The following is a 22,492-nucleotide window of genomic DNA, read 5'->3' as shown; positions in this document are numbered from 1 at the left end:
TATGCAAGGCCTTTCCTGAAAAAGTCGTTTTCTGGATGAAAGCATTCATTGCTCTAAAACACACACACACACACACACACACACACACGCACACACACATGCATATATATATATATATATATATATATATATACAGTATATACTGTTCAGCATTGATGGAACCAATGTACAATGGAACCAATGGAACCAATGCCCATTTTACAGGCACTAATGCACTCCCATACAATCAGCTTTTTGAACTGAGAGCTGATAACAAGCCAGATGGTCCCTCTCCTCTTTAGTCTGGAGGACATGTTTCCAAAAAGAAATTTACATTTTATTGATCTGACCACAGAACTTTGCCTCAGTCCATTTTAAATGAGCTTTGGCTCAGAGAGGATGGTGGCGTTTCTGGATCATGTTCACGCATGCCTTCTTCTTTGCAGGATAGAGATTTAGTCTGCATTTGTGGATGACACGGCAAACTGTGTTTACAGACTATGATTTCTGGAGGCGTTAATGAGCCCATGCAGTAATTTTCATTACAGAATCATGACTGTTTTAAATGCAGTGCCGCCCGAGGGCCGGAGGATCACGGCCAGCCGATATTGATTTTCACCCTCGTCCTTGGTGTGTTGAGTTTTCTTCAGATTCTTTGAAACCTTTGGTGATATTATGTTCTGTATATGATGAGATATTTAACTGTTTTGCAATTTAATGTTAAGGAACATTTTTCTCAAATTCTTCCATACTTTGTAGACACAATTTTTTACAGATTGGTGAAGCTCCGCCCATCTTTACTTCTGAGAGACTCTGCCTCTCTAGGATGCACTATTTATACCCGAACATCTTACTGACCTGCTGTTAATCAACTTCTTTAGTTACAAAATGCTTCTCCAAAGGCAGCCATCAAATTCAAAATGACCTTAGTGTAGTACATTTCCTGAGTTTAACATTTAATAATTGTGTTATTGTAGATAAAATATGGGTTTGGGATCATTGCATTCTGTTTTTATTAACATTTTGCGGCTGTACTTCAATTATTCATTTTTTTACCACTTTTTCCTTTCTTCTTCTTTTTATTTAACATTATTCATTTCTTTCTGAATTCTTTACACTTTTTCTTTGTTTCACAATATACTTGCATTCACAATATTATTTCTTTCTTTTTCCTCTCTCTCTCTCTCTCTCTCTCTCTCTCCCTACTTTCTGTCTCCCTTCTTTCTGTCTGTCTACCTGGAATTTCTCCTGCTTAGTGATCAGGAGAACACTAGGGATGAGTCACAGATCCACTTCCTGAATTATGGAGATTTCTTTATTAACATAATAATATCATTCACATACCCGGAATAAATATGAAGCAGCATCACTGCTGCTCTTTACACTTTACTGATATCATGCTGCACTACAGTATCACCTTCTTTCTTTCTGTCTTTCTGTCTTGCTTTCTGTTTTTTTCATAATATGCTTCTTTTTTCTTTCATCCTTCCTGCCTTTTACCTTTCCTTTTATAATACTGTACTTCAATTGTTCTTTTTCCAATTTGTCTTTTCTCCTTTTTTATTCCACAGTATCTATTTCTTCCTGACTTCCTTCCAGTTTTTTTTTTTTTTCTCACAATTTCTTTCTTTCTTTCTTTTTTTCTTTCTTTCTTTCTTTCTTTCTTTTTTTCTTGCTTGCTTGCTTGCTTGCTTTTTTTCTTTATATCTCTCTCATTCTTTCTTAATTTTTTTATCTTTATTTCTTTCTAGCTTACTTGATTTTATTTGTGCTTCTTTCTTTCTTTCTTCCTTTCTTTCTTTCATGCTTTCTCTGTTTTCTTTCTTTTGTTTTCGTTCTTTATGTTGAAAATATTTCCTGGCCACAGAAACCACAAAAGCCCCATATATAGACAGCGTACACTGGATTAGTTGCTTCCTTTTGTCTTAATCAGAAAGAAGACACTATCACTCTTTTTAAACACACTTATCTGGAGCGTTAGAGGAAGTGCCGCTTCTGGTTGGCTGGTTCAGGGTGTGAGGTCACCAGCTGCTATAAGACTCTCGCTGTGTGTAAGAGGCACATTCAGTCATCGAGACCTCGTGTGTTCAAATGCCGTGAGTGCTCTGAGAGAGAGAGAGCGAGAGAGAGAGAGAGAGAGAGAGAGAGAGAGAGAGAGAGAGAGAGAGAGAGAGAGAGAGAGAGAGAGAGAGAGAGAGAGAGAGAGAGAGAGAGGGGAAGGAAGACAGAAAAGGAAAGTAGAAAGAGGAAGGGCACATGACCCAATAAACACCCCGTTCGTCTTGAGAAGGAGACAAACACACACTGACTTTCTGAAAGGACATTTTTATGAGGACTTTTATCTAAAGGATTATTTTATGGCTTGAAGAATTGACAGGAGTTCCACCGGATGAGTGTCAATACCTCTTTAGGTGAGTACAGACTTAAGATTAATGTTCTTACACTCTTACACAAATATGATGACCTATTATGATTTGAGATGATGATCTGCAATCTTTTTGGCTGACTGTAAACATCTCAACCAGTGGTTTATGTTTCAGAAGGTTATGCAGGTTTGGGGGCTGTTCAGGGGCTGGTTCACTTAATTTATCAGATATTCTTTTCAAATCAAAGTCCTTATCAGTTCACAACTTTATGATTTGATGTGTTTTTGTTTTTTTGTTTTTTTTTGTCAGGATGCACAAGTTATCAGCACTTGATTTTTGTGTGAAGCTGCAGGAGATATTAGATAATGGATTTTTTCATCATTTCTGTCCTCCTCAACTTTTTTTTAAAGCTGAAAATTAAACACCACTCGCGATTCGTTTCTTTTGTTTTGTTGGTGATCAATTAATCGTCTTGATCTTATTTTAGATGGTAAATGATTTCTTCGAAGCTCTCATGCTGTGTAAAATTCATTGGCTCATTCTGCTTTATTTGACGTTGGCTCTCTTTGTGTCTGTAGATCATGGAGGAACAAAATTTGAATTGCTCCAATGAAACCAACCCTCATCCTCATCAGCCCTACAGTGATGCAGAGACTGTGATCCTGGCCACTGTGATAGGACTCTTAGTCCTGGCTATCGTCTTCGGGAACATTCTGGTTATTACAGCGATCGCACGTTTCCAGCGTCTGCAGACGGTCACTAATTGCTTCATCAGCTCTCTGGCATGTGCTGACCTGGTCATGGGGCTTCTAGTTGTGCCCTTCGGGGCTTGTGATATCCTCCTCGAGAAGTGGAAGTTTGGGAATTTTTTCTGCAAATTCTGGTTGTCAGCAGACGTACTGGGTGTAACCGCTAGCATCGAGACTTTGTGCATCATAGCCTTGGACCGCTACCTGGCGATCATGTGGCCACTTCGTTACCATACGCTTCTGACCAAACGCCGGGCCTGTTGGGTGATTCTGATCGTGTGGTTGGTGGCCGGTCTCATATCATTTCTGCCTATCCACATGAACTGGTGGGTTTCGAACAGTACCGATGCGACGTGCTGCCTGCATGACCCGACCTGCTGCGAATTCAACATCAACAAAACCTACGGGTTTACGTCCTCCATCATCTCGTTCTACGTCCCACTCATTATCATGATATTTGTCTACACCCGGGTCTACCTGGAAGCTCGGCGGCAGCTCCGAAACATCTACCGCGTAGAAGGTCATATTCGGAAGCAAAACATATGTGGGCAGGACGGGAACGAGGTTCGGAATCGCAAGACCAGGTTCGGCCTCAAAGACCACAAAGCCTTGAAGACGCTCGGGATCATCATGGGCATCTTCACGCTTTGCTGGCTGCCGTTTTTTATCTTAAACGTGGTCATAATAGGGTTGGAAACAGAAGTCCCCAAGTTGAGTGTGTATAAAGTCTTGAACTGGATAGGTTACGCTAACTCGGCCTTCAACCCAATGATCTACTGCAGGAGCCCAGAGTTCAGATGCGCTTTCCAAGAAATCTTGTGCAGAAAAAGGCCTCCATTTTCAAACAAAACGGAATATATTTACAGCAACCAGACTAAGTCAACGGGTTTATCGGACTGTGGAACGGTAGAACTCGGGACCTGCTCGTTACCTGCTGGTTCCTCCAACACCAATGGGAATTGTAATAGAACACAGTGTTCCTCCATGATTTAACTATTTATTGTGTATAGAAATCCCATTTCTCAACATTTTTGTTTCCCCTTGCCATCGCGTTTGGATTTGAAACATCAGAACAATTGGGTAAGAGAACAAACGGAATACGATACGTGCCGCACAAGCGACCTTTGCTCCGAATATCGAGCAGATATAGAGTCCGATACGACTGCGGAGAAACGACCGCTTCCATGAATATTTAGGTACAAGGTATAGGGCAAAGCTTGACATTTGGAACGTGTTTCTATACTACAAGGACACACGTTACATGTAAGCTACCTCATGACACTCTGGCACATGTCTTCACCACCATTAACACTTCCAGGGAAAAAAAAAACCTCCTAATGAACACTACGTTAAATGAGTGTAGCTGATCTGAGACCAGCAACCTTATTTTATATTATTCATTTTCTTACACTTACTACATTCCATTCAAACGCTGAAGTGTGTATTTTAAAAGCAGGGACTTCTTTACATATTATATATTATATATATATACACACACACACACACACACACACACACACACACACACACACATACATCTGCAATCCCTTGTCTGAAGGCGAAGGAAATCTGAGCTTCTGACGTGACGAGGAGCAACAGGTGAAGGTTTGCTGGCTTGCTGTGCTATAACCAGCTGCACTTATGAAAAGGGGAGGAACAAAACAAAAAAAAAAGTAAAAGTTGCCCAGTCTGCGTACTTCAACCTTCCCAAATTAACATTTCTATTCAATTCTGCAGTACGACGACGTTCTAATATAACAATTGCGATTGTTTCGAAAGGCTTTGGATACGGACATAGAACTCTGTGGTATTTTCTATAATCAGTGCACATGCATCGATCCTCAAACGTCGCCCTTTCTGTTTCTTCGCCACCTCCTAGTTCGTCAGTGTGTCATGTTTACAGAGATTCTTGAGCAAACTGTCCAAAAGGGCAGCCAGGGAAAAAAAAAAGGAATCTCCTGATATGGTTCCACTTAGGTTGGTGTTTGTGTTTACAAAATGAATGAGGGAATTTTATGTTTAACAGAATCTGGTTCTTATTATAGAGAAAGGTGTTCTGGTCTTTCTGTCTAAACTGAAGTGTTTTTTTTTTTACATGACATGACCAGTGTTTTCTATCTGTAGGCATGTATGTGTGTGTGTGTGTGTGTGTGTGTGTGTGTGTGTGTGTGTGTGTGTGTGTGTGTGTGTGTGTGTGTGTGTGTGTGTGTGTGTGACAAGCTTGCTGCTACAGGTTGTCTGATGCAACATGCAAGTATTTACAAACCATCAGGTCGAGTGGGTTGTTTTACTTTAGGTTTTGATGAGGTTATACAGCGTAAAGCACAAATAAATGGTACTGTAAAATTTTTCGAAGACGGATTGCACACTGTATATAAAGTACGTAGGAGATATAGATATATATATATATATATAAATATAATTTATTGTCCCATCGACATCCATAATGTAAGTGAATGTTACATTGCATTTGAGAAGCCTGTTTAATGTCATTCCACCTAAAAGCTCTTAATTCTCTTTCTCTCTCACACACACACGTTTCCACTGCACTGCGAAATGCTTTGTGTGTCTTTGCGCCTCTTTTTTTTTGTATTGTCGAGCCACTTTGTTAAATGTTAAATGTGAAATGTGAAGAATTAAACAGTGGTTGTGTAAAACACAGGTCGTGATGTAGTCGTCATGGACAGAAGGAGAACTCGTTCCACCATCTAGTGGTCACTCGAGCGAAGGTGCTGATCGTGTTTGGCAACGATGGTGGATTTTATTGATTCGTTTAATTGTTTGCGTATGTCGCGGTCGCGCAACGAGGCCGTGTTATAAAGATACTAGAGGATAAAAGAGATTTTGCTTTTTACTATAATCCCAATTTTGAAAAAAAAAATGTTGATAGATGTCAAATGTTCTTTTTTTAATGTGGGAAGGATTTTGAGAAGCCACAGATTATTTATTTGCTGAATTATCATCTAGATGTCACAGTAATTCCATGAGGAGTGATACTGTATGTAAAGAAAAAACTAAAAAATTAAAGAAAAACAACAATCATATATACATAATTCACTGAATATAATATGAATGGTAAAGGAACATTATATTCCCAAGAGGAAGACTGAAATTTCCCAGGTAGAAAAGTATTTATAAGTTTATTAATATGATCAAATAAAAGTGAATTTACACCTAGTTTATGGTGTTGGAGAGACACATGTATATTCCTTTTGTTTCTATGCAACAAACTCGCTAATGCAATGGTATGAAGATTTCATCTGACTGAACAAATCAATAATGTGTCCAGATGTTCCACTTTATTTCCATTAAAAAATCCTCCCTTAGCATGAAGAACAGCTGTACACACACACACACACACACACTCTCAGCATCCGGATGCTTCATTTATCCAAACGTTCAGCTGAAATTCTAAACGTTCAACTAAAACCAGAGATGTTCTTCACTAGTCTGGGATGTCTTTCTTTCTTTCTTTCTTTCTTTCTTTCTTTCTTTCTTTCTTTCTTTCTTTCTTGTGATCCAGTTCATCTCAGAGCAGTTCAGTAGGATTGATGTGCAGTGGCTGGGCAGGTGGTAACATGATAGATATCACTCCAGACATCTGCTCTCTAAATAACTCTTACAAAACTCAGACGTGCGCTTCGGATCATCGTCTTGTTGTACGGTGAAGTCGCTCCACGAATTGGAGCCGTGTTGGTTTATTTTCACATTCCGGATCCTTCACTGCTCCAAAAAAACGCCAATACATTAAGCTTCCACTTCCATGTGTGAGTGTGGGGGTGAGGAAGTCTGATCACATCTTCTCTCCTGTTCTCCTTCTTACACAAGTTCTTCTGATCGGGACAAAAATCTCACATTTGGACTCCGCAGAACTTTTTGGAATTATTCTTTTACTGTATTATTCCCCATTTTTGCTCAACTTTTCTTTCCCAGGAATGTTTAAGATTTTGGGGCATGGCTTTGGGTATTAGTGTTTATTCTGCTACAGGAGCATTAGTGAGATCAGACCCCTGATGTTTGATGAATCTCCAGTTCATCCTGAAAGTGTTCAGATGGGTTCAGGAGGTCAGAGCTGGCTGCAGGAAACTCGATTTCTTTCACGCCAACCAGCACACAGGCATTCATGTCTTCATTAAGCTCCTGGAAGTCTACAGGAGCTTCGTCTTGCTGGAACGGTGCATGGGAATGTTTAGATCTTAGAGAAATTGTAATGTTACAGCATAAGAGAAGAAAGTGAGGAGAAGTGCATGTGGCTTAATGTGGTCAGGCCATGTGTGATATTTGTTTTTTTAGCACGATTAGATGGAACTTCTGGACCTCCAGTGTTTGTGCAGCACATCAGATGGTTCGGCTGATAATATTACAAAGCATTAGATCTTCTTTCGTCATAGTTCACAACAACCATATACATTGAGTTTCTTTAAAGGCCATATTAGGAGGATGAGTGACCACCCCCTTCTCACCCCACATGAGGTTATGACCGCTAGTATGGGAACTCCAGCTGCAACGTTTTGCTATCTTCTCCTGTAAATACGGTCAATCCCCTCAATCCCCTCTTTAAAACATTTACCCACTAATTAATGCAACTACATAAAACAGAAATGAAAAAAATGTCCTTTCGTTGTTTATGTTGAGAAGCTGCTTCATCCTGGTCAGTGTCAGAGCGGATTCCCAATTCCAGGAACACTGGGCATGAGAACAGTGAGATTTAATCTGGTATGATCAGAATCAGCTTTATTGGACAAGTATGTGAGGGATTCCTGGAGGGAGTGCAGGTTGGGTCCAAAAAGCACTTTGCAGAACTAATCAGTCTTTAAAATTGGCCTACGTCCAGTTATGTGGCAGAGGCGAACCATACAGTGACTGACGAACACAGTACGGAATAAAATTTAATTTATTTATCAACACATACAAGAAGAAACCTGGAGAACCTGAAACAACATGCAAAACCTGTTCAAAACGTAAACTGTATCTGTGAGGCGTAAAAAAACCTCCAGATATCGCAAAAACGCGCATTTTGCATAAAGATACTGCGCATTCGCCAACTTGCTTTAGGTTTTTCTCGTAAAGCCGAGTATCAGGTAACTGCAGTCTCTGTGTGTTTCTCTGTCCAGGACGTCGGTTTTTAATTGATTTGCATTCATTTTAATGGAGAATTTTCACGACATGTGAATCACGAAGCAGCTTCAGTTCTACTCCAGTGAAACTCCTCCATTAACATTTTTACTTGAATGAAAATATAAAAGTTCTTGCTTTTCTAAACAACCTTAAATATCAAAAGTTAAAGTAGTGATTTATAAGAACTGCACTATTTGGACACGATCCTGATCACAAAGCCTGCTTTATGAAGATCTGCTTTATATGGGTTGGATAATGTGGAAGATCTCCTGTTTTACAGCTCCAAGACCTATTGAACACTATCGGAATGAATGTGAATGGTGACTGCACCCCAGACCTTCTCACCTTCTCACCTACATCACATGACTTTACTAACACACTTGTAGCTGAATGAAGCTCCACAAATCTCCACAAAACCTCGTGGAACATCTTTCCACAAGTGAAGCTCATTATAACATGATATAAATGCGGATGTCAATTGTTTTGAGTCTCTATTTGACTTGTCCTTAAGTTAAATATATGTACTTTAAAACGATTTTTAATCATGGGAAATTCATTACAAATGAACATGTCATATTTTACTTTTGACTTCTTCATGTCAGACTATCATGCTGTTCCTCACTAAGCTTGAGGAAACCAGGAGGAGCTTTGGTGAAAGTACGAGTGTAAACCCCACTGAGAGGAAAAGTGAGAACTTTTATACTTTTACCTGAGGTGGTTGATACTTTATGGAGGTGGAGGCTCATAGGTTAAGGCATCTTACTCTGGACCAGGAGGTGAGATGTTTAAATCCCAGCACCACAAAACCGGGCCCTTGAGCGAGGCTCTTAACACTCAGCTGCTTAGTTGAGTGAATACGGGCGTCGGCCAAATGGCGTAAATGGCAAAATGTTTCAGATGAAGAATCCTGAAATCTCTCCTTCTTCTCATTTTCCACCCTCTCCCCAAAAAAAAGCCAACGCAGAGGTAAGCAGGACTTTTTTCCCCAAAAATTTAGAAGACGACTCGGAGGACTTCGCGCGAGAGACGTCAGGAAAATGGCATCATAGAAGCCGTGCGGTTAAAATACTCGATAAAGGAACGATATAACTGCTGATCTGCCGTCAGTGTGTTGCAGAACAAGAGCACAGAATGTTGCATCTAGAGAAAGAAGGTCAAGTGAACAACATCAAAGCAGCTTCGAAACGGCAGATCCATAAATGAGGTCCATTTGCCGAAGCCATAATCTCGTTATCTTGCAGTTTCGAAAAAAATAAATAAATAAATAAACGCAAGGTGGTTATGTGTCCTTATTTTCTAGATCAAGATATAAAATATACAAACTAAAATATATGAACTTTACATTCCATCACAGAGTGAAGATTAATTGTAAAAGAAAAGGAGGCACAAGGGGTAGTAGTAATAATAAAAATAATAATAATTTAAAAATAATAATAATAATAATAATAATAATAATGATAATAATTAATAATAATAATAATAATAATAATAATAATAATAATAATAATAATAATTGCTAATAACAATAATAATTATACTAATAAAATATATATATATATATATATAATATTCATTATTAATAATAATAATAATTAATAATAAAGCAGTAATTTTAGAAAACAGTTTGTTTTAATGGATAACAAAAAGTATTAATCAGGTAAAATCTTAGGGTTTCTTTTTGCTGGATTTTATTTACTTTATTTATTATTATTAAGTATAAAATTATTTATAAAAAATATTATATTATAAATTATAATTTTGCTATTTATTTTGATCCCTCCGCCAGAATTCCCAGAATTCTTGAACCGAAGTGTGAAGATCTCGTCCACGTCCCTCCCGACTGCCGCGTCACGTTTATTTAAACAATCTCCGACATGCGTCTTAACGACGACTGGTACGCGAAGTACACGTGCAGCTGTAACTCCTCGCTACGGCGTGAGCAACCAGTCAAACAAAATGGAGGATGATTTCATACCGTTTATACTGTAAATTCCTGGAGGGATTGATATCTTATCAGAATGAGAGCAGGAGAAAAACTGAAGGTTTATGTGCTCAAAGCAAAAAGAAATTGAATTACAGTCAAAAATGTGGACCCATATTTCTTGTCAAAATGAATTTTTTGCCAAAAACAAAAAACAAAAGATGAAACAAAACAAAACAATTTAGCAAACCAGATGCAGCAGGAGGAAGTTTCAGAGACTGGATGTTAGCAAAGCGGTGTGCAGGCTTCGGCCTCACCGCTGACAAATTGTGTACGTGTGTGTGTGTGTGTGTGTGTGTGTGTGTGTGTGTGTGTGTGTGTGTGTGTGTGTGTGCACCACTTACATTGCTTACTTGTCTAAAGTGAACATGAACCAGGTACCTACCATCAGGTCTGTTATACATTTTTTTTATGTTGGTTGCTGCTAAACATGAACCAAACTATCAGCAAAACAATTCTCTCATCCTTGACCCCGTAACCTTTTGTTTCCACTCGTGACTCCTCTCTCGTGAAGCTCACGGTAAGCGCAATCATTTCTCTCTTTTTTTCCCCTGGTGTCAGACTCGTCACGCTGCACTTTTTCCGTACGTTCGTCTGTTCGCCATAAATCACGACAGAAGAATTCATAGACTTGGTGCTGCGCTCTTCCTGACTGCGACGAAAGAGCGTATCAGCGCTTCTGTAAGTTTCTATTAACGAAGGATCCTGATTTCTCTACAGCAGATGAATACGTCTATGAAAAGTTGGGTCCTATACACACCCACACCCACACACCCACACACACGCACACACACGCACACACACACCGTAATTAAGGTGCGCAATTAATAAGGTGATCAATAGAGTTGGAGCTCTATAGCAGATCTTCCACTCCAACCCTTGTCTTCATGGAGCTCGATTTGTGCACATGGACATGGGTTTGGGTCTCCTAGTTCAAGTAGAAGGGAAATTTTATACCACATTAAATGTGTGCCTCCAACTTTGTGCTAATGGTTTTGGGAAGAACCACATACAGCTGGAGAAGTCGGTGTCCCAATACTTTTGTCTTTATAGTGCATGTTGAAAAAAAACATTTCTCACTTGTCAAAAAATAAAGAATGCTGCGGAGTGCCGATGATTTAGTGTGATCAGAGAAACAAGAGGAAGAAAGACAAAAGAAGAAGAAGAACAACAGGAGAAGAATAAGGACAGGAGAACAAGAGGGACAGGAGAAGAAGGACAGGAGAAGGAGAAGGACAGGAGAAGAAGTAGGAGAGAAGAAGTAAAAGGACAGAGCTCCCAGATGAGTCTAAACGATTAAGATTAAGTTTGTTTTACAATTGAATTAGATAAATAATGTGGTCTTATGTGTTCTGCAATTACTCTTCCGCTTTCAGCATAATCCTCACACTCATAATCCTCACACTCATAATCCTCACACTCATAATCCTCACACTCATAATCCTCACACTCCTCACACTCATAATCCTCACACTCATAATCCTCACACTCCTCACACTCATAATCCTCACACTCATAATCCTCACACTCCTCACACTCATAATCCTCACACTCCTCACACTCACACTCATAATCCTCACACTCCTCACACTCATAATCCTCACACTCATAATCCTCACACTCCTCACACTCATAATCCTCACACTCATAATCCTCACACTCCTCACACTCATAATCCTCACACTCATAATCCTCACACTCCTCATAATCCTCACACTCCTCACACTCATAATCCTCACACTCATAATCCTCACACTCCTCATAATCCTCACACTCCTCACACTCATAATCCTCACACTCCTCACACTCATAATCCTTACACTCATAATCCTCATACTCATAATCCTCACACTCCTCACACTCATAATCCTCACACTCCTCACACTCATAATCCTCACACTCCTCACACTCATAATACTTACACTCATAATCCTCATACTCATAATCCTCACACTCCTCACACTCATAATCCTCACACTCCTCACACTCATAATCCTCACACTCATAATCCTCACACTCCTCACACTCATAATCCTCACACTCATAATCCTCACACTCCTCACACTCATAATCCTCACACTCATAATCCTCACACTCCTCATAATCCTCACACTCCTCACACTCATAATCCTCACACTCCTCACACTCATAATCTTCACACTCATAATCCTCACACTCATAATCCTCACACTCCTCACACTCATAATCCTCACACATAATCCTCACACTCATAATTCCTCACACTCCTCATAATCCTAACACTCATAATCGTCACACTCCTCACACTCATAATCCTTACACTCATAATCCTCACACTCATAATCCTTACACTCCGCACACTCATAATCCTCACACTCATAATCCTTACACTCCGCACACTCATAATCCTCACACTCCTAATCCTTACACTCCGCACACTCATAATCCTCACACTCATAATCCTCACACTCCTCACACTCATAATCCTCACACTCATAATCCTCACACTTCGCACACTCATAATCCTCACACTCATAATCCTCACACTCATAATCCTCACACTTCGCACACTCATAATCCTCACACTCATAATCCTCACACTCATAATCCTCACACTTCGCACACTCATAATCCTCACACTCCTCACAAAAAAAAATGACTAAAAGCTAATTGTGTTTAATTGCAAAACTGACAAAGATTAGTGCAAAATACTTTCCAAACAAAAACCTTCCCCACAACTTCCTCTATAAAATTCCTAAACTAAATTGCTAACTGTGCTCCATGATTCAGAGTTGCATTAATTCAGAGGTCAATCTGTTGATTTTTGCTTCCTGAGAATCCGCAGTTCCTCCTGCCAGAGTTTTATTTCTGTCTAAATCACAGAAATGTGTCAGAAAAGTTTTCAACGATCTGTGAAGAGAGAACACGAAAAAGAAAAAAAGACGGGCATTTAGCAGACGACTCTGACACTTTAACACGTGTCCTCACGTCGCTCCGGTCCACTCAAAGCACTTACTGAAAATTACAGCACTTTTGGTCCAATAACCTGTTCTTCAAATGGGGCCTGTTCTTTATCTTCAGTGATGTTCAGATATCCGTAATGACCGGTGTTTTCGCAGAAGATCGTTGGAATGCTTTAATCCATATGTTCATCATTACTGCTGGAATACATTTTTACTATCCAACCATCCATCATCTGATACAGATCTCTCACATCACACTGTATTCATCCTTTTTTTTTTTATATCCTTTTTATCCTTCTTCTTCTTCTTCTTCTTTAGAAAGTTTGATGTCATCACTGACAAATCGCTCAGAGGTGGTTATTTTATTTATTTATTTATTTATTTATTTATTTATTTATTTATTTATTTATTTATTTATTCGTAATAAAAGACAGCCTGCAGTGTTTCAGCAATGTGTGATTCATATTCTGAATGATGACTGGCTCCAGGAATGAATTTCTAAACGAATTCCGTGTACCTGCGTACGGAAACAGCATGCAGACAAGCAGGAAAAAAAAACTCGGGTCAGATGAATAGATGGACAAATCAATCCGATCATGTCACTGTGTTCACACCTTTATGTTTATTTTAGATTAGATTCAACTTTATTGTCATTGTACAAGCTACATGTACAGAGCCAATGAAATGCAGTGATCATCTAACCAGAAGATAAATAGGGTCTGAGGTCAATATACACAGGGATGAGGGTGATTAATGTTTAGAAGGTGCAGTAGGTATTAATACTAATGAATTTAATCTTAATTTAACTAAATCATGTTGGTCTCTGTGTTGTTTTTGCAGATTTTTCCCCAAACTGTTCCCACTAATTTGGAGGCACACAAATGTATCGGACGTCTTTGGATGCAACATGACATTTTCCCTTGAACTCGGAGACTAAAAACGTGTTCCAGCTCCATAAAGATCTGCTTTCCATGGGTTGGAGTGGAGGATCTCCTGCTATAAAGCTTTAATCTCTATTGAACACCTTTTGGATGAATGTAAATGCTGCCTGCACCCCAGGCCTCCTCACCTTCTCACCTACATCACTACCTGACTTTACTAATACACACACACACACACACACACACACACCCACACACACACTTGTTGCTGAATTGATCACAAATCTCCACACATTCTAGTGAAACATCTTCCCCAGAAGAGTTCTTATAAGTGCAAATGGGGATTGTTTGTCGAATGAGATGTTCAAAAAGAAGCACATAGATATTTTATGGTCAGGTCTTCACAATCTTTACCATTACATACAACTCCAGTTCCATACAGAGTGAGACAGTAGCTGTAAACATTTCCTGATGGCCTTAACGGAGATAAATGGTGGATACATTGATTTTGAAGAATGGGACGAGAACTGGAGAAGAAAACGTTTAAATGAGAAGTACAAGGTGGCATTGAGAAATGGAAAATTTTGGAATTAGGAGTTGGTGACCTTGGTTTTATGCGTCGTTATGCACCACTTCACTGCTACTTTATAACTACATCAAGGGGTTCGAAATGAGCTCGCACTGATTCCAAACAATCGCCGATGCCCAGGGTCAAAAACTCCTAGTTCCAAAATGTCCTGTTTCCCTGTGCCACACTGTATAACAAAAAACAGCACTAGGAGTTTTAATATCATGTAAATAATTAAAATCTCCTGGCACTACTTTATCTGTGTGTGATTTGGAGCAGCAAAAATGCAGATGTAACGAGTCGTATATAAAATGCGTAATGAAAACTAAATGTTATTTTAATCCATTCAGTCAATTTCGTTCTGCAAACATCAATAACAGCTTGAATTCCTCAATGCTGGGAAGTGACCATGGTATCAGGTGATAATCATTTATATGTACACACACACACACACAGTGGAGTATACATTCGCTAACCTACCCATTCTGCTCTCTCTGCTGCGAGAATTCGCCAATAATCCTCTTCATGTTATTTTCTTCCACTTGTGAAAAGAGAAGCGCAGCCTGAATGGCTGAGCCGATTGGGACAAAAACAGCATTGTGAAAGATCTGAACATCTGTAGAGCCTGAATTGGAGCAGACGGGAAAATGCTTTTATCAAGTCGATGCGAAAATCTGTTAAATAGAAGATTTAATAAGTGGTCCTCTGTCCTCTACATCCACATCCGCATGTCTTCTCTCCTCATATTCATAAACCTCTTTTCCTCCTTCCTGGTGTCTCCATCCTCAGCGTTCTCCTACTGATATACCCCATGTCTCTCCTCTGCACATGTCCAAACCATCTCAATCTCACCTCCCTCACCTCGTCTCCACAACGTCCTACATGCGCTGTCCCGCTTATAAACTTATTTCTATATCTGTCCATCGTCGTCAATACCAACGAACATCTCAACATCTTCAGCTCTGCTACCTCCAGCTCCATGTCCTGTCTTTTACTCAATGCCACTGTCTCTAATCCATACAACATCTCAGGTCTCCACAGTCCTATAAACTTTCCCTTTCACTCTCACAGATACTCTTCTATCACAAATCACTCCTGCTATCACTCTTCTCCACCCACTCCACCCTGCCTGCACTCTTTTCTTCACTTCTCCAACACACTCTCCATTACTTTGCACTGTTGACCCCAGGTAGCTGAACTCCTCCACCTTCTCCACTTCTTCTTCCTGTAACTGCACCCCTCCACTGCCCTCCCGCTCATTCACACACATGTACTCTGTCTTACTCCTACTGACTTTCATTTCCCTTCTCTCCAGCGTGTACCTCCACCTCTCCAGGCTCTTCTCCACCTGCTCCCTACTCTCACCACAAATAACAATATCACCTACAAACATCATAGTCCATAAAGACTCCTGTCTGACCTCGTCTTTCAGCCTGTCAATCACCACTGCAAACAGGAAAGGGCTCAGATCCGATCCTTAACACAGTCCAACCTCCACCTTGAATCAGTCTGTCGTTCCTACTGCACACTTCACTGCCGTCACACTGTCCTCATACATGTCCTGCACCACCCTCACATACTTCTCTGACACACCAGACTTCCTCATACAATACCACAACTCCTCTCTCCACCCTGTCGTACGCTTTCTTTAAATCCACAAACACACAATGCAACTCCTTCTGACCTTCTCTATACTTCTCCATCAACATTCTCAAAGCAAATAATGCGTCTGTGGTGCTCTTCCTCGGCATGAAACCATACTGTTGCTCACAGATGATCACCTCTTCTCTCAGCCTGGCTTCCACTACTCTTTCCCATAACTTCATGGTGTGTCTGATCAACTTTATTCCCCTGTAGTTACTGCAGGTCTGCACATCTCCCTTATTCTTAAAAATCGGTACCAGCACACTCCATCTCCATTCCTCAGGCATCTACTGGTAACGCGCCCAAATTTTCTTACAGCTGCCTACTCTTTGTACTCCTGCCTACTTTTCTCATCACTTTGTCAATCCCAATTCTGTTTCTCCAAACTCTTTCTCTTTATGCTCTCCTACACTTCCTCATTCCACCACCACGTCTCTTTGTCTTCCTTTCCATTTCCAGATGTCACACCAAGAACTTTTCTATCTGTCACCCTTATCACTTCTGCAGTAGTTCCCCAATCATCCAGCACCTCTTCACCACCACGAGCTCCTGTCTGACCTCTTCACTGAATCTCACACTACAGTCTTCCTTCTTCAGGTACCACCATCTTATTCTTCTTTCAGTCCTTGCTCTCCTCCTCTTCTTCTTCACCTCCAAAGTCGTCCTACAGACCACCATCCGATGCTGTCTAGCTACACTGTCCCTACAAAGTCAACGCCTTTCTGATTTGTGTAAAGCTTACCATAAATCTACATTAGCTTTTCTGATCGATCGCCTCTCTGAGGTCCATTATATTGTGTACATTTTAAAGTGTAATTAAATTTCTTTGGTAGAAGTGAAAAAATTCACATAGAACTTTAAAAATCCTAATATGTAACTTCAACTTGAATATAAATGCAATATATATGATATAAAGGCATTTGTTCGATCTTCGGAAATAAATAAAGAAAGAACAGATTGAACCACTGATCAGGTTTTTGGAACGACGCTGACATCATGTGGATCTCGTGTGGAAGAGAGACCTTTTAATGTCAAATCGACAAAATGAAGTTGGGATGCTAACACACATCAATCTCTATAAACACGTGTGTTTCCTGGAAAGCTAATATTATTAACCAGGGCTGGGTTGCTAAATTTCAGCAAAACCTCTAAAAAAAAAAATGTAACTAAAAAGCCGTTCTGGTGTATATTAAATATAATTATAGTGAGCCAAAAAAAAAAAAATTATTTTTGTATTTCTTTTTTTTGTGGGAAGCATATCAAATAGCGCATTTTTAGTGCATCAGCCACTACATGCTAATAAACAAGTCTGATTTAGCGTTAAATATTGGCCACCCCGAAATAAATTTCCCTCCTTGCTCCTACTTCTTAACTACAAATGTTTACAGCATGGGGCAGCGTGATTCCTGTCCCAATGGGCCTCTGTTTATTATACATTATTGCAGCTCCTATTTTTGACCACTAGGTGCAATAATAACTGTGTAGCTAAATGAGGCTGTGAGCACATAGCACTTTACACCCGCTACATGAAAACAAAATGTATTTCACAGTGAGGTGGCGATGTTTCTAAGGCTCTTCGTTCCTACATTTCTACTCAGAAGGTTATAATTAACACCCACAGTGAAGTGTCCATTTTCAAACCTCATTCAATTTAGTTTGACTTTTGCTTTGAATTTAAATCAAATCAAATCAAATTTTATTCATCACATACACATACATACAGGGTACGACATGCAGTGAAATGCTTTATGCGACCATGAGGTAGATGGACTACAGCAGCAGAAGACCACGTCAGGTTCCTCTTTTGGCAACCAGAAAAAGGAACGTGAAAATTCAGCAGTTACTTAAATGGGTGAAAATCCAAAGAAAATCACCTGATCTTCAAGAGTGTGTAAAAATTTTCAAAAAGTCCAACCAGCATATCTGGTAAGAACATCCAAACCATGATCAGAGAAGATCTCATCTGACACATGATTATTTGGTTGGTTCATTTGCATGAATGAACGGGTTTCCGGGTGTTCCTAATAAACTGGCCATTATGTGTTTGTGGTTTTTGTTTCCACCACCGACAGTTTTTTCACCTTTTATTATGAGTCGGATTAAAAGCTAAGTGTATTTTTATGTTACATTTGAGGAAGTTTGAGGGATTTTGTTTTATAAAAATAATCGTGTAATACCGAAGAAGTCCAGAAGGTGGAAGTTGTTCGCTGTAGCCCTGCTGAGGCTTCGTGCAGGGGCAGGTGAAGCTCCGAGGGGCAGAAACCATTCTTCATTCATCTCGTTTTAAACACAAGGAAGTGCAGCTCTTGAAAGCTCTGAAATGTAAATGTCGGAGCTCAGGAGTGTGTCGCCATCACCATCATCTTCATCATCTTCAAAACCATCATCCTCATCCTTATCCTCCTCCTCTAGATCATCATCATTATCATCATCACCACTACGGGACAGTGAGGACGGCAGGAAACAAGTAGAGGAGCTCGGAAGGAACTCAGTGTAGGAGACATGCTGCGAGCTGTGAGTCTGACTCGGACCGAGTCCTGCTGTACATCACCACCGAGCTGGATCTTCTCCAATTCCAGCTCCTGATAGATCGGTGCGTGCGTGCGTGCGTGTGTGTGTGTGTGTGTGCTCGCGCAAAGAAAACCGGAAACACCCATCCGCATCCTGCTCAGGAGCTGGAGTCTGTCCTGTAGCGCGCAACCAGCTGCTCCAGCGACCGAGAAGAAGGAGTTGGACATCAGGAGAATCTGGGTGGAGTGGAGTGAGGTGGAGTTTCTTCTCTTCGCTTGCTCTTCATTCCAAAGCATCATGCTGGACTAGAGCTGGATGAGAAGACACTTTTCACCATGAACACGAACGGTAGGATTTCAATAATAATAATTTATTAATAATAATAATAATAATAATAATAATAATAATAATAATAATAAAATGTTGTGCTCTTCTTGGACTGTTCCATGATCCCGAGCAGAAATATAAATGAGTCGAGTACATTTACAGTGAATTTCTTCAGGGTGTGATTGATATGATTCTTATTAACAAGCCGACGGTTTGATACTTGGCGATACGATACAGAAAATATTTCGATTTCATTCAAACCAATTTTTATCCATCCATCCATCCATCCATCCATCTCACAGTTCAGCATGGTTTGCCTGGATGTTTTTTGTTTTTGCACCATTCTGTACTGGTTGTGTGAAATTCCATTCTCTCGTTTATTTTTCTTCATTAGGACCAGTATCTTCATGATTTCATCCACTGCACAGCTTCAACACGATTGGCTGATCACATAATTGTATGCTAAACAAGAGCACTAATAATACACTCCTAATAAAGTGAGTATATCATTTATAGGATTTCCACAATGTGCGATTGAAGAAAAACATCACTGCAATAATACAACATCATGTTCCTAGTTTCTCTCAATACTAATCCAACACTGAGTTAATCCATACCTCTAATAGCCAGAGGTGATGAAACCAGGGCTCTGTTAAGCCTCCTGAGATGCTTTGGTGCATAGAATCCATAACACTACCTGATAGATGAGTTGTTTTATGGTTCATGTCGGTGACAGATTGCAAACTCCCCCAATGCCCCACATAGCCATGCCTAAGCACCAACACCACCACCCCCACCCCCACCCCCGTATCACCTGCATTGTATAACTAACACAGTAAATGTAAGCTTAAGTAAGAGTGGTGTCCATCTGACCCTAAAATATGCTTCTTTTTGAACATACCATTCCATCCCTTTGCCATTATACTGTAATAACCTCCAGTCTTCTGGAAGAGTTCCATTAGATTTTGTGGAGATTTGTGGAGATTCATTCTGCCACAAGGGTGTAAGTAAAGTCAGTTACTGGTGTAAGTGAGAAGGTGAGGAGGTTCCTGGGGTGCAGTCAGTATTCACATTCATCCCATAGGTGTTTAATAGGGTTGGAGCTCTATAGCATGAGATCTTCCACTCCAACCCATGGACAGCTGATCTTCATGCAGTTGGCTTTGTGCACAGGAGTATTGTCATGCTGGAACATGTCTGGGTCTCCTAGTACAAGTGAAGGGAAAATTTCATTCTGCATTCACAAACGTCTGATACAATTGTGTGCCTCCAACATTCAGTTTGGAGAAGAACCACATATCAGGTGTCTCAAGACCTTCAGCCGAATAATGTTTGTGTAAATACCAAAGTTAATGTTTATTACAGATGTTTAAAACTCTTCAGTCTGGTCTCAAACTCAAAAACCTTTAGATGTTTAACCAGCAGACCAGTAGATAACTAGTTCCCAGCTGTTAATATTATTACACCTGCTTCACGCTCTTTAAACAGGAAATGGTAAAAATCCCACATTAAAATCGTATATCACCACCTCACATCACAAGAGCCAAAGATTCTTCTTTTACTGTTGCTTTTGAAGATAAAGCTGGCCTGAGTTTTTGATCTCGTTCCCTGCCTGTTCAAAACTGCACAGAATTCCTCTGTGGCCCTAAAAACAGATGTTCTTCAGGCACCGCTGAAAGACATACTTTTGCCATGAGCAGTTTTTTTCTTTTAACGTCCTTCAAACATACTGGTCAGATTAGTGGCTGTCATTAAACAAACAAACAAACAAACAAAATTGTGTTTGGAACACGGTTTGGAATAATTAAAAAAGGTTCTGACGTTTGATATGAACTTCATCTGAAACCAGTTTTTTGAGGATTTTATGCTTTATGCAATCAGCCAATCACGTAACAGCAGTGGCACAGTGTGGAAAATCATGGAGATATTTGGAGCTTTCAAAGTTCATATCAAAGAACAAAATGCAGAAAAAAATTCAGGGCTGATTGCTTCAGAAACCTCTGATGCTTCAGCATCACCTAACAGACCAGTATCAGGAGATGTATAATATCCTGTGTAATTTCAGCGTTATCGTCTAGAAAGATGTTACTGGTTTCGGATCTGAAAACTCAACCCTTTAGGTCCATGAATGGAGTTATAGTCATTATAATTGTATGAATTAGATCTGTGTGGTAGTGCTGTAGTCACGTGCTGCACGTCCACATGCTTCAGTGGAGAGTGGAAATGCCTATAACGCCTTCCACTCTGTCATTAAGCTGCAGAACGTGTGTGTATAAGGGATGTGCATCTCAAAAACTGAGGCCGATGCGATTGGAATCTCCAGCCAGCGATACAATAAAGATACATGTGAAGCAGCTACTGATGGGATGTGAAAGATGATTCACCACTATTACGATGCGGTGGAAAAAGTATGATGCTCTGCAATTCAATATGGTACTTCACTATAGTCAAGTTCACTTTTCTTGTACATACCTCTGTAGTGCGTAAAAAAGATGAAATAAACCCAGACGTTCTTCTCCTGTTGTGTCTGGAGGAACTTACAGCTCTACCTCTGCCATGTTAATCTGTATTCTATGTGACTCTCAGGACACGCCTCGGCCTAGTGTTGTGATGCTTCATTCACGTAGCATCGGCAGTGCTGAGAGAACTCGCTCTAGAAAGAGTTTAGCGACGAGAAATCGATCTGCATATCAAATATTGGTTACAAATTATTGGTCACTTTCTAAAAATAAAATTAAAATCGATGCAAATGCATTAAAAACCAGTGTATTTTGATCCAAACTTTTATTCAATGCACCAATGCGAATCAGTGAAACAATTCCTAACGTGGTTTATTCAGAAGTGTGTGTATTTTTGTGTATTGTGCATGTGTGTGTGTGTGTATGAAGTACAGAAGCATATAAAAACACAGCATCAGTGCTGGCTGCTTGCCAAAGCATTTAAAAAAAACTGCTGAAAGAAGGGAATTTTATTATCAGCATCAGGCGTCGAGGTTACTACAACCCACTGAGCAGATACGAGCAGCTGAGCAGCTTCCAGCTCCGAGTCTGGTTTTCTATTTACAGATATTCCACACTGTGATTGGACTTTGAGATCTGAAAAAGAGAACATGGATGGGTTTTAAAGCTTGAAACGCTGTGAAAATATGAATTTAAAAAATAATTGTATACGGGGGAAAAGACATAAAAGAATATAAAGAGGAAGCAGGGAAAATGGAGAATTAAGGCTTGTGTAAAGAAATGCATAAAAAAACTTTAAAACAATGCAGAAAAACAGTGGGGTATTGATAAACAAATCAAAAGCGAGACACATTACAGGTGAACACATTCAAGTAACAAAGCAATGGTAGGACAGGGGGCGGAGACTGGGAGAGAAGGGAAATGGAAGCATGTAGCAAAATGAATGTGTTTTTTAAATAAAAGCAAT

The 22,492-nt window shown here is 39.8% G+C and overlaps 2 protein-coding genes across 18 annotated transcripts in view; both read left to right on the top strand.

Annotated features, from left to right (window-relative positions):
* Window positions 1-1,966: 1,966 nt before the first annotated feature.
* On the top strand, window positions 1,967-5,753 carry adrb2b (adrenoceptor beta 2, surface b). Of its 4 annotated transcripts, none has more exons than XR_014537183.1 (4): window positions 1,967-2,079; window positions 2,152-2,390; window positions 2,924-5,268; window positions 5,315-5,753. XR_014537183.1 is itself a non-coding variant. In XM_083564403.1 (3 exons), exon 3 carries the CDS (start codon window positions 2,927-2,929, stop codon window positions 4,085-4,087), a length of 1,161 nt encoding a protein of 386 aa, XP_083420529.1. In that variant the 5' UTR covers window positions 1,968-2,079; window positions 2,150-2,390; window positions 2,924-2,926; the 3' UTR covers window positions 4,088-5,753. The 4 variants fall into 4 exon arrangements, 1 of the variants encoding a protein (XP_083420529.1); XR_014537184.1 differs by having other exon boundaries at window positions 1,968-2,079; window positions 2,150-2,390; window positions 2,924-5,264; XM_083564403.1 differs by having other exon boundaries at window positions 1,968-2,079; window positions 2,150-2,390; window positions 2,924-5,753.
* Window positions 5,754-18,430: 12,677 nt separating this feature from the next.
* The window catches only part of LOC310738888 (actin-binding LIM protein 3-like), a 59,695-nt gene continuing 55,633 nt past the window's right edge, over window positions 18,431-22,492 (top strand). For 10 of the 14 annotated variants that reach the window (XM_083564356.1, XM_083564355.1, XM_083564354.1 and 7 more), the window contains exon 1: window positions 18,461-19,087. In XM_083564356.1, the coding sequence (XP_083420482.1) occupies window positions 19,075-19,087 (13 nt within the window). In that variant the 5' untranslated portion in view covers window positions 18,461-19,074. Of the gene's footprint in view, window positions 19,088-22,492 lie in introns of all 14 variants that reach the window. The other 4 variants (XM_083564364.1, XM_083564351.1, XM_083564352.1 and 1 more) reach the window with 3 other exon arrangements.

This window comes from Silurus aristotelis (assembly GCF_946808225.1).
Source record: "Silurus aristotelis genome assembly, chromosome: 16".
NCBI lineage: Eukaryota > Metazoa > Chordata > Actinopteri > Siluriformes > Siluridae > Silurus > Silurus aristotelis.
The sequence above is the reverse complement of the archived record's forward strand: the minus strand, read 5'-3'. Positions and strand labels throughout refer to the sequence as shown.

Excerpts from the sequence above, each read along its gene's own strand:
- adrb2b (XM_083564403.1), top strand. The coding sequence starts at position 2,927 with ATGGAGGAACAAAATTTGAATTGCTCCAATGAAACCAACCCTCATCCT.